The sequence below is a fragment of the Phyllostomus discolor genome, chromosome 11 (assembly GCF_004126475.2).
Source record: "Phyllostomus discolor isolate MPI-MPIP mPhyDis1 chromosome 11, mPhyDis1.pri.v3, whole genome shotgun sequence".
NCBI lineage: Eukaryota > Metazoa > Chordata > Mammalia > Chiroptera > Phyllostomidae > Phyllostomus > Phyllostomus discolor.
In genome coordinates this window covers 69,408,833-69,430,546 of record NC_040913.2, presented here as the reverse complement: position 1 = coordinate 69,430,546, position 21,714 = coordinate 69,408,833, and the positions used below count along the sequence as shown (strand labels likewise).

The window sequence follows — 21,714 nt, the reverse complement described above, 5'->3', positions numbered from 1 at the left end:
CACCTCACTTGCAGAACAACACTTTACTAGTCCTCCCTTATGTCATAAACTGAGTTGCTAGTTTTTGTGTGGTTTGTTTTAGATTAACCTGTTCAAAGCCTCAGAGAGAATTAAAGGCATAAAAGAAATCCTAAAGCAATTCTTTAAGAAAATGAAGCATTCTTTTAAAACTAAAAATTCTGTATCTTAATTTGTCCTATAACTAGGATCTTTTTTTTTTCTTTCTCAAACCAGGGTTCATTTAAAATAATTCTGAAAAGGAAGTGACTTTAAATCACGCTGCTTTGAATCCAGCCCTTGGTGATAACTGGAGGTTCTTCTCACCCAGAGCTTCCTGACCCAGGGTCAACAGTCACCGCTGTGGAAACATCTGGTTTCTCCACAGCTCAAAGCTTCAACATGGTAACATGGAATACAGAGTCCTCTGGGAACAAAGCTCCTTCTTGTAAAGCCAGCGGGGGCCTGAGGGGTTACTGATGCTCTCATTTCCTCACGCCTGGATCAGAAGAGCTACAGCTGGAGGAAGAGGATGGGAAGAGGACAAGAAGGGAGGAGGAGCGGGGAGGAGGGCAGGTGTTCAAAGAAGGGTGTAAGGAGAAGAAGGAGGAGCACAGGGAGTATCCACCCTGTCTCAGGTGCAGTCTGCTCCGAAGAAGCCAGAAACCAAGCCTGGTTAAGTTTGAGAGCTCATCTGCTGGTGAAAAAGAGTGAGCAGACATTGCTGGTGAGAACTTCGGAAGAGCATCTCTCACATAAGAGCCATGACTAGTCAGCAGAGTTTGTGGTAAAAGGTTATGGGAAAGAAGTGACTAGAGTGTGGTTCTCCAGCTGCCCCGTGTGTCAGAATCACTAGGACCCTGGTGTAACGCAAACCCCAGGAGCTTCGGGGGGCGCTAGGGCTGGGCCGGAGAGCCTGCGTTTTGACCAGACACCACAAGAGGCCGATGCTGCTGGTCCAGAGACCACACTTTGACTCATGTAAGTTCTACATCAGCACCAGAGGCTTCATTAGCTGGTCTGCTCGGACTGCTCCGAGAGGCTTGCGGCGAACCATTCATCCTTTAAACACTGAACAAAAACCAGGCCCCACACAACTGAAGACTTTCTCATTAAAAATAGACTTCAGGCTTGTATCCAACCCAAGTGAGCGCTTTATTTGCTAAAGTTATTTTTGCTCCTTGCAAATTATTTTTAAAGGACAAAAAAAAAATGCAAAGACAGTTTTTTAAGGTACTACCTCAGTCTTTGAAGTATAAGATTGACTTTTAGTTGAGAAAAGTCATGTCAAATGCAAAGTAAAACAAATCACACTAAGCCAAAGATATAAACAACTTCAAAATAACTTAAGAGTAGAGGAACAGAGGAAATCAAAATAAAACACTATAACTCAACAGCCAGTGGATCCCCACTGAGCTCATCTCCATGCATAAATATGCCATTTATCAAAAGCTCTTGAAGTTGAAGCTGCGTAAGATTAACACCATCACTCGTTTCTGTCAAAAACAGCTTCATTCTTCCCCTTTATCTCTGAGTCCCCAGTGTGTCGAATGGAAACATCCTAAGGAAGAAAGGGACCCGGGAAGATAACCCCAGACTGGCAGAAAGGCAGAAGTATTCATTCTGCGAGGAGCAGCACTGCTGAAGGGACTCTTCTCAGCTCAGCCTTGTCACCGAGGACGGCCCCACAGCTACTTGTGAGACAGCGGGACAGAGGCCCCACATAAGGAAATAGTATGTAATTAAAGCGCAGTTTGAAGGGCAAACATCAACCTTCGATGTTTAAATAAAAGTAAGATTTAAACTCGCCGACAAGTGTTTCTGGAAACAGTCACAACAAAGCAAAACATGTGCAAGTCCTTTTCTGACTTCATGGAGGAGCAAAACGACAAGTCCTTCAGCCAAGTCTGTCTTCTTCCTTCTCCTCTAGGCAAGCCCCCAGGAAGTTCACGAAAGAAAGACTTTATACCAGTAAGTGTGGAAAAAATAGAAAGATTGGATGACTCGGGATATGTTGGTGACTTAAGACCAAGAAGAAGAGGCTACTTAAGGCCAACGGCAATAAAACGGCCCCTAACACGTATTAGGAGTTGTCACGTGCCAGGCACTGTAGTAGGTGTCCTGCCCACGTCACCTCACGCCACACAGCGTCCCTTTCACGGAGGCCCCACCACTGCCCTCACTGTGTGATGGCATCAGGGAGGTGAGGAGACAGGAGGTTCGTGACAGCACAGTCACCCAACCAAGGTACTTACCCTGAACCCTGGCACTGAGAATACGGTTTGTGCTTTCAATGGGACAAGGAGCTGCAGGATTCGTGTACAGATATTCTAAATATTCCTAATTAAAGAGGTAACTACTTTATCCACATTAGCTGTATATTAAATATATTAAAACACATATAGCCAGGTTTCCAAATATACTGGAAGCCATTTTTAAAGGGAGTGATGAGAACAGAAGAATGTATTAAGGCTGATTTATTCTGACTGTCATCAATGGTGACCCTAGGTACCAGGTACTACTACACACCAAGTATCTTACCCATGCCACTTACGAAAGTCGGAAGCTAAGTGTGACTTTTCTATCTTAGTCTATTGATGTCATAATTAAGAGCCTGTGGTTTGGGTCTAGACTGTCTGCTTCGAATTTTGGTTCTGTGCCTTACTATTTATATGACCTTGGGTACCTGGTATTGCTGTGCCTCAGTTTCCCACTTGTAAAGTAGAGCCAGAAAAGCAGCATTACCAATTTCCTAAAGGAATTCAGAGAACTGAAAGGATTACTTCATGTACAACTCAGCTCAATAAAAGTTAGCATTTATATTGTTTCTCACATTGCTATGAAATATTTATATAATCCTTAGTGTCTCATCCATTACACCGTTTCCTTTTCTTTAGAATAATTTACTCCCCCAGTAAGATGATCCTTTTAGCAAATTTGCAGTGAAGTGCAGCAGAAGATGAGGAAAACAAGAAGAGATGAAAAAATATATAGCAAATAGAAGAAGTCAAATTTTAATTTAAAAAAAACCACACAGTTGACTACTTCTGACATTTGGAAGGACTAGAGAGTAATGAGGAGAGTGGGCAGGGAAAAAAAAACACAGCAGCAAAAAAGAAACCGTCCGTTCTTGCACCAGCGCCCGTTTCCAGGCTGGGGCCCTACAGAGACCCCCAGCCTCGCCTGGCGCAGTGTCCTCAACCGCTAGGCGGGAGGCGTCTGGCTACTGACGGCAGCTCAGCCTTCGCTCCGGCTAACTGAGCTCCGAGAGCCGGAAGGAAATTGAGAACAAGGGCTCACGGGCAAGCAGAGGGTGGACAAAGAATCCCTCTGCCACAGTTCGCTCCCCACCCGGGCTCCAGGTCCCGCCCATCACTGTGCTTTTTCTCTGCCCCTGAGTCTCCTTCACAGGTCGTGGAAACTGTGACAAACGCACTTCCCAGTCCATGAACTACAAAGCCCGAAGGGCCAGCAGGCCGCCGGTATCTGAGGCTGGGGTTTCCTCTCTCCAGTCACCACGACCTCCAGCTTTGGGCAGCTTTGGGCTTTTCGCTAACTTAAGGCGGCTGTGATACTTCACGGGCAGGCTGGAAATTCTCATCACAAGTGTTCAAAACTTTAAAATCAATGGCTTGTTTTAATTTAAATATTTTATTGCTTACGCTATTACAGTTATCCCAATTTTCCCCTTTTTGCCCTCATCCGTCCAGCCCGCCCCCCACTCCCACAGTCAGCCCCCACACTGCTGCCCGTGTCCATGGGTCACTCACACATGTCCTTTAACTAGTCCCTCCTCCTCTCAGCCCCCACCTCCCCCTCCCCTCTTAGAGCTGTCAGTCTGTTTCATGTTTCTATGCCTCTGGTTCTATTTTCCTCATTAGTTTATTTTGTTCGTTAGATTCCACTTTTAACTGATATCATGTGGTATTTGTCTTTCACTGACTGGCTTATTTATTTCACTTAGCATAATGCTCTCCAGTTCCATCCATGCTCTCGCAAAAGGTAAGAATTCCTTCTTCTTTTTTATTGCTGCATATTCCTTTGTGTAAATGTACCAGTTTTTTATCCACTCATCTACTGATGGGCACTTAGGCTGTAAATAATGCTGCTATGAACATTGGGGTGCATAGGTTCTTTTGAATTTCTGTTTTGGGATTCTGAGGATATAGTCTCAGCAGTGGAGCTGCTGAGTCAAAGGCAGTTCCATTTTTAATTTTTTTGAGGAAACTCCATACTTTTCCCCACAGTGGCTGCACCAGTCCGCATGCCCACCAACAGTGCACTAGGGCTCCCTCTTCTCTGCATTCTTGCCAGCACTTGTTGTTTGTTGATTCATGAATGATGGCCATTGTGACAGGTGTGACGTGGTATCTCATTGTGGTTTTATTTTGCATCTCTGATGGCTAGTGGTATTGAGCATTTTTTCATATGTTTCATATGGGCCAAGATGAATGTTTTGGATGCTGCAGAGATGCCAAAGTAGCTATGTAATGGTAAGAATCACTCAGAAAACTTTTTGTTTATAGCACTGAAGTGCACAGCATATAACCACCTATGGCTATTTAAATCTAAGTAAAACTACCTTGAAAAAGCCTAGTTTGAGAAATTCATAAAGGATTTCCCCCCATTTTGGAAGAGAGCATTTTTCTACTATAATGTCACATGCCAATTTAAAGAAATTTTATCCTGTGATTAGAGAGGAAGAGTTTTGTCAGGTGTGGCCAATAACTGAAACTGAATCCATAAAGGACATTAACAAGAGGAAAGACATATGTGCTGGCTCCAGACCCTTCAGAGCAATGGGCACATTCAGGATCCGCTGCAGGAGGTGCGCCTCACAGAGACACAGGAAGAATCCTCTCTACCAACACACGCCCAGAAATACTGAGTTCCAGTGTTACCACAGTTCGTCAACAATGAAATGTGTGCAAATAAGAACAGTGCACATAAATGTTTCTTTATCCCTTAAAAATGGAAAGGGACAGAACTTTTAACCCTGCCCCTGCAAGCCCCAAACTCCTGTAAAAAAGAACAAAAGCCATCAGAATCAGAAAAAAAGGAGTAATTCTGAAAAGCAAATTACCTTTGGTTTTTAGTATCTAAAAAAAACGTGAAGCTTCTAGTTGCTGGATTCATTGGTCTGACAGTTTCCAGGGGGTTGACATTTGTGCTCTCACCACGTGTAGCGCCCCCTGGCGTGTCTCCAGTGTGTGGATGTGTGGACCATCCTGCTCTCATGTGCTCCCACCCCCAGGCCCAGCTCAGGGAGGCACGAGGAGTTAGACCCTGTTCCAAGACTCAGAAGGCGCAAGGGAGCCACTAAGGTAACACAGCTGGGTAGATGGCGGAGCGAGAATTTCAGTTTTCTTTTTTTGAACTTGAAAGGCTACTGCCTTGGTACTTCACATATCTCTTGAATATTTTAAAACTAGCAAATGTGTTTCCTACTCTTTTAATGACTCCCTAATGACCACAAGTGATGCTTTACACTGTTAGGATGCAACAGGGCCAGCACCCAATACACCAAACCGTCAGCTGGTAATGCACCTGGCCCGCCGGATGCAAGCTCCCAAGGAATTCTTACCTGGTGCTCCTGTGTACATGATGGAGAAGACGTTTATTGCTATTGTGGCCGCATAGAACACCGGGAGTGCCCGGAGGCCATTGGGAACAGGGTCCTCCTGCATGATAACGAGATAAAGTAGAAGGTCAGGATTCAAGAAGCATCTGGAGCCAACACAGGCAACACGAAACAAAACACTGTTACAAAAAAGTCTTCCAAACGCAGACGCGGCCCAACCAGCTGGCCGTGTCACTGCCACATGACTGCTTCACAAAAACAGCCATCAGCTCGGGCCGCCTCTCCTACACAAATGCTGTTTCAAAGAGGCCACTATTGTGCCCAGCAGACGCTTTAAAGCACTGGGATCACATGAGCTGATGTCAGTTTTAGGAACAGAGAAAAACTGTTAGGTTAGGCCGGCTCCTGGGGACCGAGGCCCAGAGACTGGCATCTGCTTCAAAAGCTGTGACACTCACTACTCTAACTGAGGAAAATATCTACTTTCAACAAATGTTCTGAGACTCGACCCTCTGAGGATGCCCAACGAGAGTCAAACGACTTGAACACCACTGTGTGGCCATAGGGTTTACGTCACTCTACTGCACAGTACATTTTGGATCTATCAAAATACATAAAGCAAACACATTACCAAGTGTTACGATTTTTAAAACTTCTCATGAGGTACAGTATTTAACCTTCAATTATTAAAAGTTTAAAAACTGTGGGCTCTTTAACAAAACATTTATTTACAATGTTAGGGTCCTGGTACAGCATTCCCCACTACACAATGAGGAAGGTGCTGCACACGTTTTAGGCTCAAGAACACCTAAGAGAACACGAGAAAGAGTTTTAAGCAGATCTACAGAGGAGTTTTAAACAAAAATAGGGGCTGAGAACTCCACGATGCAGCACTGGCACACAGATGTTGCCTGAGTAATTAAAAATGACTATAGTTTCTAATAACTGTGTAAGACATTCATACATCCACAGGAATCGCTACCTTGCCATGACAAAAGGAAATTCCAGTGTAAACACTGGTGTGAGCAACAGGAGTGAGGATAAGTAGAGTCTGCCTCAAAGATTTCTACTATCAAGTGCAGACGTGCGTGTGTGGAAACCAGGTGGGTTTGCAGAACCGTACACCTCATCGAGAACCTATTCTGCAGCATCTCAAGCAGCCATCAGCACCTGTCAAGAGGCTGGGTGTGAACAGCAGTGAGGTGTAAGGAACAGCCAGAGCAGGGGTAGGAAGTGATTCAACTGCGTGACAGTCACCCCCAGATCAGGCAGGGCAGGTGGAGAACAGCAAACACGAAGAGCCAACAGGCAGGAGCTGGGGCGAGGGGCACAGCAGTGTTCCGATCTGCCACGTCCCCCGTGAAAAGCAGCCTGGCTGAACCGGAAACAAACCCCTGGGATGCTCAAATGCCGGCTGCCTCTGGCTTCCAAAACGGTGTTTTCTTGGGGACACTGGCTGCCAAAGGAAGACTCCCAGCCAGTAACTTCTGAAGGTGTGTAAGTCCTGAGTGTATGTTTTTAATCAAATCACCATGTTTTCTAATATAACCTATTCTTATAACTCAAGTGACAGCTGCCTCTTCGAGATCTGTCTTCTTCCCTCCATCCTGCCCCCCTCTCTCCCTCTCACCCTCCCATCCTCTGCCACCTTCCCAAGCATCCACCATTTCCTCTCAACATTCAACCAGTGCCTCTGAGGTGCTAAGCACAGTGCTGGGCACTGAAATAAAAAGGGAACGAGACAGTTATGGTTTCTATTCTCACAGATCTCATAGTAAAATAGCAAAGAGACCACTAAGCAAGAAATAAAACACAGTACACAGCATGAGAGTGCAAGGACGAGAAGGTACACAGTGCTGTGGGTTTAGAAGACAGGAACCAGCCAGAACTGGGGTGGGAGAGGAAAGGCTTCCTGGGAAGCAACACCTGGAAGCTGGAGAGCAGCAGGAGTTTGCTGGGAAAAAATGGGTTCCAGGCAGAGGAAATGAAAAGGGTGAAGGCTAACAGGCAAGAGGGGCTGATGCCTCCCACATGTAAACAAACGGTAGTATGACAGGAGGCCCAGGAGAGGAATGGTAAGTTTGTACTCATCCAGGAGAATGAGTCCTTCGCTGGACTGCTAGGCAATGCTAAGAAAACACAGCTGCACCTTTAGGTGAGGATACAGCTGAAGACGGTGTGTTCCTGATGCACTCAGCAAGTGCCGCAACACAAAGACCCAGGCCTGCTTCCTGGCTCATACAATACTGCAACAGCCCCTTGACAGTCAAAAAAGTACATCAATTTTTTTCTAGAATACTAATCTCAGTAAGTTTTAATTTTAATCTCATTTTATTTTTGATGAACTATACCTCCAGTAGGTATATTTCTTTATTTTTATCCTTTTAAGGACAGGAAAAAGTCAGTGTCTCAAGCTTGTCTTCTCCATTGGAAGGAAGGAAGGAAGGAAGGAAGGAAGGAAGGAAGGAAGGAAGGAAGGAAGGAAGGGAGGAAGGAAGGAAGGAGAGAGGGAGGGAAAGGAAGGGGAAGAAAGAAAGAACACCTTACTTTTGGGTAAAGGAATTCTCCAGCTGTTTTTAGTAACAGTTTCAAAATCTAATTAACAGCCAGGAAATAATTACCTTTCCCTTTCGAGGTCCAGGCGCAATGCCTGGGAGTGCCAACTAATTAACTCACTCCTAGGGGAAGAGACAGTATTCACAATGCTGGGTTCCAGGGGATCCCTTGGGCACTTCACCTTGAATCTTTCCTCCTACTTTAAAGGAAAATCTGATTCTAACTCCAGGGTGCTGTGCCTGAAAAGTGTAAAACTACGGCTATCCCTCTGACCCTTCTCACAATTAATTTCTATTGAGTAGGACCAAAATTAGTTCCCAAACTTAATTAAAAAAAAAAAAAACAGCGTCACTCACCTTTTTTAAGATGAAAACTCTGATCAGTACAAACAGCATGCCAGACATGAAACCAGACAACAGTGGAGATATAAACCAAGAAGCAACTGAATAATTTAAAGAAAGGTATAATGAATGTTAAAATGCTACATAATTCAAGTCACATTTATATAATCGCAGTTTATATAACACAACTGCAGCAAGTATACAGCACATACATCAATAAATATTCCCGGCACTATTCATCACCACGCAGGCCCTAAGGAATGCTGCTGTGAGGGTGGGCAGAGCCGGCCCTCAGGACCAAGGCCTGTCCGCAGACACTCACTCGCCGTCCCACAGCAGCACGGACAAGCCTGGGGCCAGGTCCCCAGTAGGGGGCGTGTGAGAGGCAACCACACATCGATGTTTCTCTCCCTCTCTTTATCCTTCCATACCCCTCTCTCTAAAAATAAATAAATAAAATCTTAAAAAAAAAAGTGTTTGTAGGTAAAAAAATTCTCTAACACATAATAGTTCACAATCCCCATTAATAGAAATTTTAAGGAGAAATACGTTACCCATATAGGTCTTCTGAACCTTAACATTTGAAGGAAGAAATATATTATAATGGTAACTTCTAATGAAACTAACTCTAGAGAATGTAAACTTTCCTTTTTATAAATAAAAGAAAATGGTCATTACCGATCTTGACAAGCTCCATCCATTGCACACCTTTTGTGCCAATCGCAACAAGCGAGAACCCTATAGTTGCACCAACGATGCAGTGAGTCCCCGAGATCGGAAGTCTCAGAAAGGATGCAATCAGCTGCCAAACAGCTGAACCTAGAGGTTGAAAGATTTAAAAAAAAAAAAAGAAAGTCAGATACAGAGCACAGCATCTCAAACAGCCACAAAAGGAAGAACTACAAATCACTTTCCTCCATAACAACACTCCTTGGTGTTAACTCTCTGTGGGTGGTGTCTTTACAAAGTGCTAATGTCCTGACAAAATTACTCAATGAATTTTCGTCAAAGAAAAAGTCTTCAACACTGAAAGGATAATGATGATACATTTAAAGAAAAGTATTTAAGAAAAATCTCTTGATGCCAGTTATCAACTGCCATTGTCACCTTTAGGTAAGGAAGCTGATGACGAACTTGTTCTGATGTGAAGTGTGGCCAGGATCAAGCGAGAAATTAAGGGCTTCGCATAAGCACAGAAACAACAAAGGCTGCATAGTGGGAAAGGTTTCCTTGCAGCTACGCCATGAAGTCACATAATAAGGGGGGCTAGAGATCGGCTGTACCACACTAGTCTGTACGAGAGACAGTTGAACACCACTTTGCTGTTTGATTTCTGCCTCTCACGTGAGAAGGAACTATGACATTTAACCCCAAGCTGGTCATCTGCTCTCAGCCCCTGCCCGGAACGATGGAGCTTTTCCTTGTGGGTTTTCTCAAGCCCTCTTATTCTTAGGAGTTAAGAGGATGCCTTAGTTGTGGCTTTGTGTCCTTTACCTCAATTTCACCATTCTTTTCCAGGCTTAATGTTTTTCTGGGCTATAGTTCACTTCAGATATTTTCATAAGCAGATCAAATTTTGCCGTGAGTATTGAAAGCATCAGAGGGGAGAGATCACTTTCAGACACAGTTGTTGAAAACTTCATATAGAGAACAAAGAGTTTGGCCGATAAGCAGGGCCTGTTATTATTAATCCCAAATGTTAATTCTGGAAATCCGGTTGCTTGGCAGCAGCAGTGCCTCCCAGCAGTCCCCTGGCATTTGCTTCAAAAACACTGAGTTACAGAGGGTCACTGAAGGCTGTGCAGGTCCTCGTTCGTGAGCAACGCTGACAGCCGCCCCGTGAGGCCGGGCGTGCTGACCTTTGAGCTGCAGCGGGCTGTGGCCCCGTGTCTAAACCTGAGCCTGTGCTGGAAGGAGTAGGGGCCGCCCGTGCTGCCAAACCGGGACCGGGACGGGCGGCACCACGGCAGCTCCCAGGCTTCCCGGCAGACAGTGCCTTAGGCCTTCGCAGGGACTGCGTGGTTGCTTTTAAAAGGAGAGCCAGAGTCTGGGGCATGTTTCATGGCACAGAACCGTAACTTAAAAAGCAAACTTAGTGATTTCTACTCTTACAGAAATTAAAATAACCTAGTGATGTTAAGAGAAGGGTATAAACTCACCCACAGGGATTCAGACCATGAGATTTTTCCTTCCTGAAAGCTGTGATTTTTCCTCTGGCTGACTTTGTAATATGTGTCCTGGAGCAGCAGGGTTTGTGAGGAAAGGCAGGGGGGTGGGGGCTGCCCGAGAGAGGCAAGGAGGAAAGGAAGAGCGCCCGTGCGGAGCAGTGAAGGAGCGGCTGAAAGGAGAGGGAAAAGGAGGCAGGTTTTTGCGGGGACCTAGCAAAATAAGGGAGGGTAAGAGGCCTCATTAACCTCAGGAATTTCTGAAGACAAATGGGATTACATTCATGTTAAGAAAAGCAGTGGGAAAAAGAACTACATTTTAACCTAAAACAAAGATAGGCTACTAAAAGGGGTGAAGCACAGGATTAAGGGTGTAAGACAAAACCTAGGGAAAGATGGGGGGAAATGGGCACCCCTGAGACCACAGGTTCCTGGGAAGATGAAAGAAGGGCAGAGAACGGTTCTGGGCTACCGACAAGGCAGAGAGGCAGGCGGGAGTGAGCACAGGGCAGGGAGAAGGCTCGGCACTCAGGGGCAGAGAACGAGCTTTACTGGGGACCATGCACCGCTCAGTGTGGCTCAAGGAGATGGCGTCTTCATGCCGTTGTGGGTACTGCCATGGGAAGACGGTGACTTGGGAATTCTCAGTAGATTTTTGGGACCATTGATGGTTTCATACTAAGTGGATTAACTATTGCTTTAGGGCTGAGCTAGAGTCCCAAAAGACAACTTGTTCAAGGTTAGCTGGCACGAACAATTTCTTCCACTCAACCAACCAATGCCACCAAAACTCTATCAGAGAGCACAGAGGCCCATGGGCTTGGGGAGAGGTTTCTAAAGAAAAAGGAGGAAAAAAATGAAATAGAGTAAAAGAATAGGAGGAAGAGAGGGAGAAAAGACATGGATGAAGAATTTAGAAAAGAAAGATTGGGAGAATTTGGACATCTGAACAGAATCAGTTCTGATTTTGGCCAATAATAATTATACCGCCATCTCAAATATACGTAGCTCCCATTTGCAAGGAGCCCAATTGTGAAAATCTAGGTAGCCCACATAAACTCCCAAGAAAAAAGTCCTTGAGATTCCCCTAACCCTCCCCCCACACACACACAGAAGGAGGAGGAGGAGAATAAGAAGAAAGAAACCAAAGCAAACAAAATCAAGCAAAACCTCAAATTGCTTTGGTTAACCTAAATTCTAGTTGAGGTAAGTTTTTTTCATTCTTTCAGCAAAGGGCCAAAGGCAGGGGTGGGAAAACTGTCCGCACAAAAAGTCGCTGGTGACAGAAGCTCAGCTCACAGGACTTTCTGTTGCACTGAGGGCCTCCGCGCGGCCTCACAGGTCTCTTCACTGAGCACCGCCACGCCTCAAAAGTCTCACCCAGGTGAAAGGAGAAGCCTCATTACTGTTTCATTTTATCAGTTTTCTTTATTTCTCCCTTCCCTTCAACATATCTTGCCCACATCATCCTGACCGAATTAAAAAAAATCTTAATGTCAGGTCAATATGATTATGTCTTAGGTATCTATCACAACTTTACAAGGGTGAATTTTACAAATAACTTATTTTTCTATGAGAATTTTCCGTGACATCTGACTATAATAAAAATATGTGTTCACTGAAGTTAAATAAAATTCAGTCATTACAATAGCTGTTGAAATTGAAGCAACCATGAACCCTACATCTTTAACACACAGAATGCTCAGCCGAGACACGGGAACTCCTTAGCACGAGACACAGGGACTCACCAGCCTACGAGGCATAGCAGTACTTAATACCTTAGTACACTGGTCTGCCCTGGTCAAATGCCTCAACAACTTCTCACACTAACTTGCTGTAATAAAAAGATAATGGATCATCTTAAATTTGGCAAATAATTTCCACATCCTGGGTGTTTAAATAATGCCAGTGACAATAAACAACTCGGAACCTGTGGAATGTAGCTGCGATCTTGGTACACCAGCATCTTACCTCCTACTGCAGGACTCTTCCTACAAAAGGATACGTCCTGTTGAAAGCAGAAGGTGGTAGAATTCCTCTGTAACCCTCTTCTCCCTAACCCAGTTACCCGTATTGATCAGCTGTCTGCTGTGACGTCATCTCTACCTAGAGGCTAGCGGAGAGTCCTGTCGGCTGTCCTTAAGGCATCTCTGCCTGAAACCTTCTCCTCAGCTGCAGCGAGGCAGTGATGGGAGGGCGCCACACTGCTTGGAGGCTACGGTCACCTTGGGCGATGGGGGAAACGCACCGGCTGGCCAGTCAGTCCCTTACTAACACACTTCACTGCCTTCAGCACTTCGCTCTCATCTGACAACCCGAAACCACCAGTGAAAGGCTACCATAAACAGCTGACATGCAAATGGCCTGTTGACCAGAAAACAAAATAAACATACCAAATGGAGCTCCCAGAGGAGAATCAGAAAATCAGCACAAAAGCCAACAAAAGAATTACAAATAATGTAGAAGACCAGAATTTCTTGAAACAAACACTTAAACTGAGAATACAAGTTAAATAAGTATTGTTTTATTGGCATCCAAGTTTTCAAAACACAGTATCCTAAGTGACTCTTAAAAATCTATGAAAAGAAATAAACCTTAAAGGAAATCTCTTAAGTAAATCTTTCAAACACACTTTCTTAGACTTGCTATTTCTCTAATAACTTACAAACAACTTTAAAAACGACAAAGAGCTGCCCTTCAAATATCTGTCTGTATACTTCAGGGAAAGTACTTAGCTGAAATCTATTTTAACCAAGTTTGCTAAAACTTTGAGAAAATGTGCTTGCTTGATATTTGAACACACACACACACAAACAAATTAAAATAAAGTAAATATAAGATACAGCAAATATAAAACATCACACCCAGTTTTTACAAAGCTAAGCAAAAAGCACATCTGTGGATACGACAGAAGCACGTCAGAGAAGAGGGTCAATGGACACACCTCCCACAGGTATGAAGAGGAATGCTACTTACCAACCATCGCACTCACTTCCCCAGCCATTAGTGTTTCTACTGTCTCGTTGTACAGGTTCACATCAATGATACCTTTTCGGATGGTCTCTCCTACTTTGGCTCCCAACAACACTGAGCCTGTGGTTTCAAATATCGAAGCCAAAATGCACGCCTGCCTCAAGGTCACCACCCCGGAGCCCACGGCGGTACCAAAGGAATTGGCAACATCATTTGCACCAACAGAAAATGCCAAAATAAAAGCTATGATAAAACCTAAAATGACCATCCACAAATATTCATTCAAGGCCATTTTGAAAAGTAGACTCTGGGTACTTTTCTTTCGCAGAAATATTTTCAATAAACGAAGCTTGAGGTTATAAATGTCGTAAGGCTGAGAGTTCTTGTAAACAGTGAGTTTGCTCTGGAAAGTGCTGGACAATGTTAGAGCCTGAGCAAACTGCTAACTGCTGGTTTTCAAACTACTGTCAGTACAGTTCATTTGGCTGTGTTCAGTCAGCGGTAAAACACATTCCATATTTTTCCTCCCAGTCTGGGAAAGCCGGGATGTCTCCTCCTGTAACAGAAAGAAAACAAAAGAAATCAATCACCCTAAGCAACCAGTAACAGTTTGTTCTTTCAGAAATAAACATTTAAAGACAAGATTTTATTTATTTGTTTTTAGAGAGAGGGGAAGGGATGGCAAAGAAACCTCAGTGTACAAGAGATACAGCAGTTCCCAACTGGGAATCGAACAGATGACCTTTCAATTCGCAGGCTGGCGCCCAATCCACTGAGCCACACCTGCCAGAGCCAGAAATAAATTTTAAGCTCCCATTTTAAGCCTACTAATGGGATCTAACTTTGGCACGTAACAGATCTAACCCTAAAGCAACTCAAGGAACATGATAATTAGGTTAACCAACCCCTGCCCCCCACTCCAAAAAAAAGAAAAAAACCTGATTTCTAGAATATCAGAGGTTGAAACATGTTTTAGAGTTACAAAACTGATAGTAAGCCTTAATAAGATACATTTTTATACAATCTAAAAAAGATACTCAGCCATTATTTTCAGAAAGGAAAAATTGCCTCTAATGAACAAAAGATAAAGAAATGAGAAATTCAGTTAAAATTTTTTTCAAATATTGGAACATGCCGAATGTCTTGGCACAGCAATCACCAAACCTGAATGTGTGACACCAAGGATGTGGCTGACCATCCACCTGAGAGGTTACGCATAAGGGTCGGGCTCTGTACACTGTGGCCACCATATGCGCGTCTGAAAGGAAGTTTGCAGGTTCTGGTGCACAGTGACTCACCCAGAAGGCGACAGAGGCCGGAGTGCACAGGTCTCGCAAAAGGAACAAGGAAAGCTGGTGAATGACGCCATCCTTTTAAAGCACAAGTCGGGTCAGGCCACGACACCACTCCTTCCCATCTCTCAGAGGGAAAGCCTGAGGCCTCCCATGGCCTGTAAGACACTCCAACTTTTCTCAGACACGCGCTCCCAGCTCGCTGACCTCAGCTGCTATCCACCCACTTCCCTTACTGGCACCTTGCCTTTCCTTGCGCACATCAAGCACTCACCTCAGGGCCTTTAACCTGCTGATCCTCTGCCGGGAAAAGTCTCCCTGACAGCTGCACAGCTCACTCTTCACTCTACTTAGGTCTCTGCTCACATGTCACCATCAGAGAGGTTCCCTGACCTTGTGAAAGAGCAGCCCCTCCCCCATGCCATTTTCATCCCTCTCACCTTACTTCCTTTCTACTCATTCATTCATTCATTCATTCATTGCCTGTCTTCTCTTACTAGGGTGTGGACGCTTTGTCAGACTGACTACCACATCTCCAGTCCACAGAACAGTGCTGGGAGCCCTAGCCCTAATGTGGTGAGCCCTAATAAATTTGTTGAATAAATGAAGAAAGCTGTTAATCAAATGGAGAAAAGTCTTGCATATTCCTCATTCTGAGATGAAGAGGAGATGTCATAAAATTAATATGTACCTGTAAAGTAAAAATGTCACTAAAAATTTTGGAATTCGGGTATTCTATTATCATACAGTATGAACTCTGTATTTTCTCTGATGGTATTAGGTACATAGACAGGTGCTTAGCACAGTGTGGTATTCTTCATAAATGCTAGTTGAACTGAATAAATTAGGCCCATACACAATACAATGGTCAATCAACATTAAGGTTACCCAGGGGATAAAAGCAGGACACAAAAATTTACATACATTGTGATTATGGAGATGATAAAAATGCATATAAAAAGACCAACAGTGGTTGAGTTTGAGTGGTAGTGTTATAGATGATTTTTTCCTTTCCTCCAAAGACTATATATTGTGGTTATATGCTTTTCAAATTAAAATAATATATAATAAAATACACATAGACTGAGCACCATCTCTGCATGCAATGCTGCATGTACGCAATAATATAGAAAATGCACACCGACACATCCAACCATTTCTAAGAACTGTAGCCTATGCCATTCTGGAGATTCAGGTCTCAAGTGAGGCAAGTGAAAAGACCCCTCTCCAGGCAAAGGACAGCATTTTATTAATATAATGGGCATATTAAATCTAATATTAAATGAATCTATTAGGGTCATTTAATCTAATATTAAATGAAAATACAAAATAACTACTTTGGACCAAGAGTACCTATCCTAAAATATAAAGAATTCCTGAGGAAATCTTGTTTGTTAGGTTAGGTTGCCAGCAGGGCAAACAAGAACCACATGCAACACCTGGGTGGTGTGGCTCAGTGGATTGAGTACGGACCGGGGAACCAAAGGGTCACTAGTTCGCTCCCCAGTCAGGGCACATGCTTGGGTTGTGGGCCATGTCCTCAGTAGGGGGTGCACAAGAGGTAACCACACATTGATGTTTCTCTCCCTTTCCTCTTTCTAAAAAAACAAAATCTTAAAAAAAAAAAAAAAGAACCACACTCAACAAATATTTATTGAGAACCCCCTTTGTGATAGTCACTGGGAATACAATGAGTAAAAATGCGGCCCTGGCACACATGGGGGTTACAGTCCAGGGAGGGAAACAGACACTCGTCAGTGAAACTCAGTGTGTGACCACAAACTGTGGGAAGTACTACAAGGCAGGAGGCATGTGTTCGCACAGCATAACGAGAGCACAGATGTGGGGCGGGGTAGGCTCACCTGCAGCCTCAGGACAGGGGAGTGAACTCTGGGACTGGATGGGGCATACAGGCATTCCCCAGGTAGACGGAGGTGGGAAGGAGCAGAATGAGGGGAGGGGTCTGGGGGCAGGCCAGTGTGAGGAAGTCACAATGCCAGTTAGGCTGGGCCATATCGAAGACTGTGGCCACCGTGAGAACAATGGGATGATGCCTCAGGGGTTTAATCAGAGCGGAAGCCCTGGTCAGACTGACATCGTTAAAAGATTATTCTGGCTGCAATGTGGAGAATGAACTGGATAGAAGTGGAGTGTGTATGTGGAGAGACTAACTACGAGGCTACAGCCTGGTTTGAGCGCAGGAGTGGTCTCCTGGACCCAGGGTGGTGCATGAGGGTGATGACTTCCTTCACTGGCTACAGTCAACAGGACTTGGTGATGGTTTGCATGCGGATATTGAGAAGGCATAAACAGTTATTGACTTGTGGAACTGGACTGAAGAATATCTGAGTGTTTTTTCTCTTTTGCACTATTTTTAGGCGTTAGGATGGGGAATGACAACGGGCTCCCTTTGGACACACAGAGGTAAACCACAGGAGCACAGACGAGAAATGCAGTTGGCTGGGGCACCTGAGCAGGTGAGCCCCTGGCCCAGTGTAGCTTGGAGAGGGTTTTGATCATCTTTGCAACCTGGGGGGGCACCATTTCAGACAAGGGATTCCCTCTCTTAGTTAGGTAATCTTGAATAACTTGTATTTCCACAGTCACATCTGTGTTCATTAAATTGGCTTTTCTCCTGCACATTCATACTCTTGGTAACCAGTTCAAGTCCAATAATCATCTGGCTGAGGAGAAAGGCTTGTTGTTGGGAACCGCCCTGCCTGGTTTCAGAAGCTGTAATCCCCCCCCCCCCCCGCCCCCACCACCACCATGGCTAAGGCTGAGTGAGAGACCTTGGGACGCTAAGCCACTAAGGAGACAAAGCTTATCCCCCTGCAGAAGCACTGCCTCTGCCCACTTTACTTCACCCTGCCTGGCCCCCAGTGCATGACCGGTTAGCCAATGACAGGTAAGATTCCTCAAGGCAGGGATGACCTAAGACAGGCATGGTCACAAAGGGGTCCTCAGGGAAGAACTTGGGGGGCTATAGAAAAAGGGGGTGATGGACCCTTGCCCCTTGGCTTTGACATAGCCTGAGTACTCATTCTGTCTGCAAGAAGTCTCCTAATCTCTTGGCTGCCTTACTTCCCCTGCCTGACTTAAGCCTGAAACAATGCTGGTGGGTGGTGCAGCCCTGGGCAGTAACTGGGCAGTTCCCCAGGGCAATTAGGCCTAAGAAAGAATACATAAAATCCTGTGAAACCTGCTTTGCTAAGAAGGCCCTCAATTTTCTGATAAGGGTCCAAGCATGAAATGAGTTTGTTTCCCAAAGCTTTATAGCCCTTTAGCTAACTGACCCTGACTCAGAATAAGCCCTCTTAGCTCTTTGAATGTTATCTATTGTTCAATTCTTACTGCCTGACAATGATTAATGAGCTTTGTCTGTATTCCTGTGCAAATTGAACACAATAAAAGCCCATTGAGAAAAAGGCTCCTGGTCCTTCTCCTTTGAGAGATTGGCCACCTTTCCTCCCCAAGCAGATCATGTCTTGGTAGACTTATTCTCATCTGTGGTGGACAGTGGGGCCAGGGGGAGGGGTTTGGTGGGCAGAGCCCCCCCACAGCTTGTCACTTGTTTGAGACCTAAATGATCTCTATCTCGCATCGTATGTAGAAGGCCTGTGTTGTGTTGCCAAGTACCAGCACCTTGATTTTCTCCCCTTTCCATCACTTGTTGTCAAACAAGAGCAAAATAAAACAAAGCACTTAAATAACTACAAATCTGTTGCATAAAGATGGTGATGCTGCTGACGCCCAGACACTGGCAGATCAGAAGGCCACTATGCAGGAGGCCAGGGTGGTGATCTGCCAAGAACAGAGACAGCCCACACTCGCAGTGGCTGTGGCTGGGCCAGGTGTGCCGTCTGAGAGCGCTGGCTATGGCAAAGTCAGATTTTCAAGGTGGGTGACCAACTCAGAGGGGAAAAGACTGACTTATTCAATCAATACATGATGTAAGGATAACGTGCTAACTGCTAACTCTCTGAATGGAAGAAAAAAAGCTAGATGACTACCTCGCACGAAAACAAAAGAAACATTTTGATGTAAAAATTGAAATCTGGAGAAAGTAAAAGAAAACATCGGTAATATTCACTTAGTATTAGGATGGGGAAGTCTAGACACAACATAGAAGGCAGTCTGTACAAAGAGTCACACATTTGAGTTTGCAGACATACCGCAGCTGGGAGGCAGAGAGGGCTGGAGTGTGCAGGCATTGCCTGGAATTGCCTCTTCTCTTCCTCAGCAATGGCTCTCAACAGGGTGTGACACCATTTAAAACCGCCAGCAACTGCCTTGCTTCCTGACTCTGCCACCAGGACTTGTCTGCAAGCTTTCTGACTCTCTCTTCCTTCTACTGATATGAAACCCCTGTAGGGTGGGATTCACAAGACTGAAGTTATTCTTCAATTTTCAAATGCCACTGACCTCTTGCATTTTAGAGAGAGGGACCCTGGAGTGGTTTGAATTACTGTAGGAGATACTGACGGGTTTCGTAAGTTCTGTCCCCCAAACTTGTGCTGTTAACGAGAGCTTCACTTCCTTTGCTAAGTACCCTAATACCTTCTGAACGAGCATCTCCAATTTGGGTTCCGCCTGCCACCACTTCTGTTCCTTGCTCTCCAAACCAACTCTGCTTCTCTGGCCAGCCCAAGGAGCACCTCTTAGGTGTTTATAGATTCTTTTCCTATAACTTCCTCTATGAGTATCTGCTTCAAGTCTAGCTTCTTATCTACATTAGAAATCTGAATGTTCAAGTGAAAACAAACATTCTCAGAATATTTCTAGACAGATATGTATACTGGTTAAAAACAGGAATGTTGCTGAGCTATAGAACTTGATGGAAATTTATGCCAAAAGAAGTTCGGGTGGGAGACCCTTCTCTGGAATGCTGCCAAAGGTAACATACAAGGTGACTTCTCCAAGCAAACACGCTAAGGAGATGCCTGTCCAGTCCCTCCTCTCTCAGCCTCAGAGTCTAATCATCTCCTCAATCACACGACCAGTCCCAGGCAACCAGGTGTGGAGTAGATTGTGACTTAAGTCCCCAGGGAACTTGCCCTTTTAAAGGATTGGCCAATAGCCAACCTCCTTTCGGTGTGTGTTTGCTTCTGTCTTTGAGGATCTGTTCCCTGAGATTTCATGGGACTGCCCTTGGACCAAGTCGCCCTCCAACCCATGAAGGGAAGGAGGCAGGTCCCCCGTGCAGAGGACCTGGTGCTCGGAAGTAATTTTCCAGCACCTCCCCTGAAGCCCACAGTGCCCACACGCACACTCTAACAGTGTAAAAACAGTGTAAACACAGTGCCACTTTCATGGCAGCGAGGGTTGAATCCTGATTCTGGCACTTAGGCATATGAAGACATACATTTCTCTTCAATGGCACAGTATAAAATCTAATGGCTCTGCTACATGTGGGCCAGCCCGACGACTCAGACATAAGCTTTTCCTGATAATATTTAAATAAAATGGAAGATTCATTTTTGGAATTTTATTACTTGCAAAACAGTACAGCAGAAATGTTTTTTTTCAACATTCAGGTTATAGGTCTTATTATAAGTATTCCTATTAACATCATTTTGAATAGTTCACGGAAACATGTACTTTACACTTTTAAATTAAAAAAAAAAATGGAAAAGTCACAGTATGCTTATGTTAGAAAATACTGAGTTTCATATTGTCAGACTAATGGTCAAATCAAAGATCAGAAAGTTACCAGTACAGCTCTGAAACTCGCCTGAGCTACCTTTAAATAGCACATTTGCAAATATGCAAAGCCGTGTACAGGAACACAAGAGCCTGGAGAAAGGCAGATGCTATTTTGACTAAAAGAGAAGCAAGGAGGAAAGGAGGAAACGAGGGGGGCAGGTAGAGAGGATGAGCAGGGGACAGGAAGGGGGCTGGGGAGCGAAGGAAAGACGACAATCAAACCAACCGCTGAGCCCCGGCTTAGAGCGCAGGGACAGAGGCAAAAGAACACAGATCACAGAAGCAGGAAGAAGCGGGTTTACTCACCAGCAACAACCAGCATGAATGCAAAGCCCGACAATAAAGCTACCAGACACCCAAAGTGAACAAGCTGCAGATTTAAACGTAAACTGGAAAAGAAGTGGCAAGTACGGTTTGCTAATACACTGTGGCTTCTGCCCAGCACCAAATGTCCTTCACCTTCTCCTTTTCTCTCTACTGTTAAAAAAAGAGAGCACAACATTTGTTTCTCCTGAATGGAGAAGGGGGAAGAAAGCAAAGGACCAGCAGTCAGAGGTCCTTGGTCCATTCCAGTCCAGCCCGCTATGGGCTGCACAGCCCTGGGCAAGTCACTTAACGGACGCATCTGAAGAATGACCACAGTGGTGCATAACACGGCGGCTGTGTGAAGGCAGTAGTTTGGGAGCAGAAACCACTATAGGAGGACAACTATCATTGTTAGCAGATAAAGCCCTGGGGCAATGGTCGGGAAACCTGAGGCTTAATCCCTAGCTCTGCTACTAACTAGCAGTGTGACCTTGGGTAAGTCATGCACACTCTCTGAATCCTGTTTCGTCATCTGTAAAATGAGGACAGTAATAACACATGTACTTCACAAGATTACTGTTAGAATTAAATCTCATGTATACAAAGTGTTTTGTAAGTTGTGCTTAGCATTTCAAATAACTGGAAGTTATTGGTATCACTGTAGTCCAGGGAGAACTTAAGTTTCCAAAATCCTTCTAGAAGGATCTTATGCCCTCCCCTCTCCAATAGTCTCTGGATCTGTCCAGACCACTCCCCTCTACGTACAAACTCTAGCCTTGTCTGTGGTTAAAGACTCA

General features: G+C 44.7%; 1 protein-coding gene across 11 annotated transcripts in view; it reads right to left on the bottom strand.

Annotated features, from left to right (window-relative positions):
• Positions 1 to 21,714, bottom strand: part of SLC20A2 (solute carrier family 20 member 2) — a 98,990-nt gene that overhangs the window by 25,567 nt on the left and 51,709 nt on the right. For 9 of the 11 annotated variants that reach the window (XM_036011546.1, XM_028526259.2, XM_036011542.1 and 6 more), the window contains 4 exons: positions 13,617 to 14,169; positions 9,154 to 9,294; positions 8,491 to 8,576; positions 5,582 to 5,678 (listed from right to left, as the gene is read on the bottom strand). In XM_036011546.1, coding sequence (XP_035867439.1) covers positions 5,582 to 5,678; positions 8,491 to 8,576; positions 9,154 to 9,294; positions 13,617 to 13,905 — 613 coding nt within the window. In that variant the 5' untranslated portion in view covers positions 13,906 to 14,169. Of the gene's footprint in view, positions 1 to 5,581; positions 5,679 to 8,490; positions 8,577 to 9,153; positions 9,295 to 12,611; positions 12,747 to 13,616; positions 14,170 to 20,917; positions 21,056 to 21,714 lie in introns of those variants that run through there. The other 2 variants (XM_036011544.1, XM_036011548.1) reach the window with 2 other exon arrangements.